This window comes from Aplysia californica, unplaced genomic scaffold, assembly GCF_000002075.1.
Source record: "Aplysia californica isolate F4 #8 unplaced genomic scaffold, AplCal3.0 scaffold00030, whole genome shotgun sequence".
Lineage (NCBI taxonomy): Eukaryota > Metazoa > Mollusca > Gastropoda > Aplysiida > Aplysiidae > Aplysia > Aplysia californica.
This window is the reverse complement of record NW_004797300.1, coordinates 1,970,695-1,976,232: the sequence shown is the minus strand read 5'-3', so window position 1 is coordinate 1,976,232 and position 5,538 is coordinate 1,970,695. Positions and strand designations below refer to the sequence as shown.

Sequence of the window (5,538 nt, the reverse complement as noted above, 5' to 3'; positions counted from 1 at the left end):
TGCATCATTTAAAATATTTATTTATTTATTTAATTTGTTTATTTAATTTATTTATTTATTTATTCTAAGAGGGTGTTGTGGGTTGAGGCGGAGCACCTGCTCAAAAGGAAACCGGGTCAGTCGCGAGTCTTTTTATTTTATTTATTTATTCTCTGAGGGTGTTGTGGGATTAGGCGGAACATCTGATGTTGAAGACAGAAGAGAGAGAGCCCAGATGTTGCTGGATCGATAACAACATGAAAAAAAAAATTTCTTAATAAAAACATTTTTTAGAGAGGGTGTTGTGGGTGGTTGGCGGGAGCTCTGGTGTGGTTTGCTCCTTTTTTCCTACCAAACATCTGTCTTCCTATCTCTCCTCTTTCTTTTTTGTGTTTGTTACTCCCTTGTAACACCCCAAATCTTCAGCATTTGTATGACCTAATTGTGTTGCAAGTGCCGTAAGACAAAAAAAGAGGACGTTGCCATCCATTAGATGTAAATGAGACGGAAACCTCTGCAGCATCGTGTAGCGTCTGATATTATTATTATTATAATATTGTTATTATTATTGTTATTCGTCCTGGGAGGTGGAAACTGGACAAATTATGGGATTGCTGGGGTCAACGAAGTACACTGTGGCTTTATGCTACTGAGGCGTCAGGTTAGTCGTGAAGGTGAGCCCGGGTCACCCCGAAAAGTTGCAGGCTAACGGGGCTCTGGTAAAACTGTGACATTGTTAAAAACCAATTATTGTTATTATTTCTTCATCAGATGTAATCACACCTAACGGTCTCAATGTGGTCAAGTTCAGTGCTCTTCACGAGTTCCAGAATCTTCACGCTGTCAACAAGGAAAAGATCAACGATTTTGTCCGTGGACATTTCTACGGGTATGTAAATGTACACGATAGGTGGAAGGTAGTGTCAGCGGTCAGCGTTGCCAAGTGCCTCGTTTTGCTGTTTGATTTCTTTGATTCTCATGTGGTAGTTGGTTTCGATCCAGGATTCTAATTCTCGTCAAAATAAGTGAAATCAAATGCGCTGTCTATGTTTCTTCATAATTTCCGTATTGTAGATTTAGTTTGGATTGCTCACGGTAATTTCATCCATAGCGTTTCAGTAAATATATTTAATTGATTAGAATGATGATTTAGTAATGGATTTTCGGCTCTTGCTAAAAAAAACCCACAACTTAATAGTAGTATTGAAGACTTACTTCATTTTTTTTTGCGCTTGCAGACATTATGATTTTGATTTGGACAAGACGCTGTACTTTTTCACGGCGGGCCGCTATGAGTTCTCCAACAAGGGAGCGGACATGTTCATTGAGTCTTTAGCTCGGCTCAACTATTACCTCAAGGTAATTCTCTTTTTCTTTTTTTTTAGACGTGGATTGTGGGTGGTTGGTGGGTGCTCTGGTGTGGTTTTGCTTCTTCTTTCCTATCAAACATCTATTGTCCTTATCTCCCCTTCTTCTTTTTTATGTTTGTTACTCTCTTGTAACACCTCTAATCTTGTGGTGCTCATGTTACCTTATGCAGTTGCGAGCGCTGTAAAACCTCTACTAAAACTAAAAAAGACGTGGACTTCTTTTTAAACAATTATTACAGGGCTACAGGGTGGCCAGGGAAGTCGGAAATTGGTCCGAAATTTTTGTTCCAATGGAAATGGTTGGATCAACGTCGGCAATTAAAGGAAATTTGAGGAAATCTGTATATTGCCTTGAGGAAGACCCGGGAACATACTTAAAAGTAAAATTTCTCAAATATTTCAGCTTTTCCCGGTCTGAGAGTATGTTTCATGGGAACACACGGTTATGGCGGCAAGCGGAAGTGTATGTGTTGTGTGTGATACTGAGGCTCGATCTGGAAAATCAAGATCTACTTTCGCTTTTATTTATAACCACCGTGAAATTTGCCGATAATAGTCTGATAATGCAACGTTGTTACATGTAGTTTGTGCATTACGAACGCTGTCTCCTGGCTGTGTCGCCGTGAAAATAAATCAATATTCGTCACTGTACTGTCACTTGTGGAAAAAGAAAAGCCGTTAGATCAGGTTCGACTATCTACATCTATCTTAAATCTGGTGTGCTCTCCAGTCGTGTAACAGCGACGTGACGGTGGTGGCGTTCCTCATCTTCCCCGCCAAGACCAACAACTTCAACGTGGAGTCGCTGCGAGGGCAGGCCATTGCCAAACAGCTGAAGGAGACAGTGAACACCGTGCAGAACCAGATCGGGCGCCGCTTGTATGATATATGCTTGAGGTGAGCGCAGGGAGAAGGGAGCAAGGGGAAGGCTGCGTGGAACTGGGAATGGGGGGTGGGGTGGGCGGCGTCACAGAGAATGGTGTTGTGCTGAAAAGTGGGAAGGCAGAGAATGGTGTACTGAAAAGTGGGAGGGCAGGGAATGGTGTACTGAAAATGAAGAATGATGTACAGAAACGTGGGAGGTCTGGGAGTGCTATCAAGAAGCTAGTCCTGGATAGGGAAAGATGGAAAATGTTTGTTCGTTGGCCTATACCCTAACCCAGGGTGAGAAAAGGCATTGATGATGATGATGATGGTGAGGAGGATGATCATAATGATGATGATGAGGAGGATGATGATCATGATGATGATGATGAGGAATAAGTACAATCTCTGTGTCAATGGATTATCCTCTTGGACAATTGTGACTGCATCTTTGCTCTCTTTGCTTTTATCTGTTTTGACAAGACTTTTTTTCCCCCCTTTCTCGCATTATTCAGAGGCAGTTTGCCGAGTGGTGATGACATTTTCACCCAAGACGACGTGGTCAAGCTGAAGCGTTGCATCTATGCTGCCCAGGTAGGTTCGTCGTCCTTGTTTGTGTCGCTGGATTTATGTTAAGTGCCTATAGTTGTGTACGCACGGAAATATGTTCTTTGTCACTAGATTTATATAAAGGATTTATAGTTGTGTACGCACGGAAATATGTTCTTTGTCACTGGATTTATATAAAGGGCTTAGGTTGGTGGTTGGCGGGTACTCTGGTGTGGTTTGCTTCTTGTTTCCTATCAAACATCTATCGTTCTTTTCTCCCCTTTTTCTTTTTTTATGTTTGTTACTCTCTTGTAACGCCTCTAATCTTCTGGCGCTCATATGACCTTATTCCGTTTTTTCGAGCGTCGTAAAACCTCCACTAAAACTAAAAAACTAAGAAGTGCCTAGAGCTGTGTACACACGTAAATATGTTCTTTGTCGCAGGATTTGTGAAAAGTGCCTAGACCTGTGAACGCACGGAAATGAATATGTTCTTTGTCGCTGGATTTGGGTAAAGTGCCCAGACCTGTGTACGCACAGAAATAAATATGTTCTTTGTCGCTGGATTTGTGTAAAGTGTCTAAAGCTGTCCCCGTAGAATTATGCAAATTTAGATGGCCAAATTATGCACAAAAAAAAGCCAAATTATGCAAGTTACCGTAACACCATTCGTGACATGTTCTACACTTTTTCAATGCGAAGTATCATGATTTTCATGTTTTGTGTTAAGGAAAATTTAAAACAGAACATATCAGTATCAGTCATTTGTAGTGTATTTTAATTAAATTAATTGTTTTGTGGAGAAAAAAAAGGAAAAAAAAAGTGAAAAAATGCGGGGAGTCCAAAATTATGCAAATGTTGCAGAATTACGCGAAAAAAACGTGGCCGCGCCATAATCCCACGGGGGCAGCTAAAGGTGTGTGCACATGTAACCATGCGCTATAAGAATTATTTACAATCAAGCTAAAATACCGCAAACATAAAAGTAGGTGGTTGGTGGGTGCTCTGGTGTTGTTTGCTCCTTCTTTACTATGAAACATCTGTGGTCCTTGTGTCTCTCCTCTTCTCTTTCTTTTTAGTGTTTGTTACTGCTTTGTAACACCTCTAATCTTTAGCACTTATATGACCTTATCGTGTTGCAAGTGCCGTAAAACTCTTACTAAAATAAAAAGAAAGCAAAAAAAACCCACGGAGAACTCTAAATCATGGATAGCCCGTATAGTTCGCCATTTCTGTTACTGATATTTCTTTAATTTATCGTAAGTTGTTAACCTGGATTATGGATGTGTCAAACAAGTTTGATTATCTGTGCCAGACTGTATATATATTTTTATTATAATTTTTATCATCATTTCATATATATTGGAAGTTTTGGGCTGTGTCGATAGCAACATGTGGGTGGTTGGTGGGTGCTCTGGTGTGGTTTGCTCCTTCTTTCCTATCAAACATCTATCGTGCTGATCTCTCCTCCTTCTTTTTTGTGTTTGTTATTCTCTTGTAACACCTCTAATCTTCAGCACTTATATGACCTTAATGTGTTGCAAGTGCCGTAAAACTCTTACTAATACCAAAAAAAGGAACATGAAAAAAAACACCCCCTCTAATTTTTGTTTTATAATAATTGTTTTTTCCCTTCCCCATCTGCCGTTTGTGTTTGTCAGCGCAACAGTCTGCCCCCCATCTGCACGCACAACGTGATGGACGACTCCAACGATCAAGTCCTCAACCAGATCCGCCGCTGCAACCTCTTCAACAACAGACACGACAGAGTTAAAGTAAGTTCATCCCCGCTCCAGACACGACAGAGTTAAAGTAAGTTGATCACCACTCCAGACACGACAGAGTTAAAGTAAGTTCATCCCCGCTCAAACTCCCATAAAGAGATTTAAGTTCACCGTTCCTAAAGTAAGTTCACCGTTCCTAAAGTAAGTTCACCGCTCCTAAAGTAAGTTCACCGTTCCTAAAGTAAGTTCACCGCTCCTAAAGTAAGTTCATGGCTCCTAAAGTAAGTTCACCGCTTTCAATGCTTCTAAAGTAAGTTCACCGCTCCTAAAGTAAGTTCATGGCTCCTAAAGTAAGTTCACTGCTTTCAATGCTCCTAAAGTAAGTTCACCGCTCCTAAAGTAAGTTCATGGCTCCTAAAGTAAGTTCACTGCTTTCAATGCTCCTAAAGTAAGTTCACCGTTCCTAAAGTAAGTTCACCGATCCTAAAGTAAGTTCACTGCTTTCAATGCTCCTTAAGTAAGTTCACCGTTCCTAAAGTAAGTTCACCGATCCTAAAGTAAGTTCACTGCTTTCAATGCTCCTAAAGTAAGTTCACCGTTCCTAAAGTAAGTTCACCGATCCTTAAGTAAGTTCACCACTCCAGACACGACAGAGTGAAAGTAAGTTCATCACCACAGCTCACACTCCTATAGTCAAAGTAAGTTCCTCACAATATGTGTTTGTGTGTGTGTGTGTGCACGCGTGTGTTTGTGTGTGTGTGTGTGTGTGTGTATGTGTGTTTCTGTATATGTCTTACCATGTTGGTGTGTGTGTGTGTGTGTGTGTGTGTATGTGTGTGTGTATGTGTGTTTCTGTATATGTGTTACCATGTTGGTGTGTGTGTGTATGTGTGTGTGTGTATATGTGTGTGTGTGTATATGTGTGTGTGTTTCTGTATATGTCTAACCATGTTCGTGTGTGTGTGTGTGTGTGTATGTGTTTCTATATATGTCTCACTATATTCGTGTGTGTGTGTGTTTCAGATCGTGTTCCACCCAGAGTTCCTCAACTC

At 40.7% G+C, this 5,538-nt stretch overlaps 1 protein-coding gene across 1 annotated transcript in view; it reads left to right on the top strand.

The window, feature by feature from the left end:
- The window catches only part of LOC101847403 (glycogen [starch] synthase), a gene marked incomplete at its 3' end in the record, with an annotated part of 21,764 nt that overhangs the window by 11,881 nt on the left and 4,345 nt on the right, over positions 1-5,538 (top strand). The window contains 7 exon segments of the mRNA XM_013091259.2: positions 88-115; positions 751-868; positions 1,218-1,338; positions 2,080-2,246; positions 2,729-2,807; positions 4,424-4,537; positions 5,510-5,538. The exon segment at positions 5,510-5,538 is cut by the window's right edge and continues 98 nt beyond it. Of these exon segments, the coding sequence (XP_012946713.1) occupies positions 88-115; positions 751-868; positions 1,218-1,338; positions 2,080-2,246; positions 2,729-2,807; positions 4,424-4,537; positions 5,510-5,538 (656 nt within the window).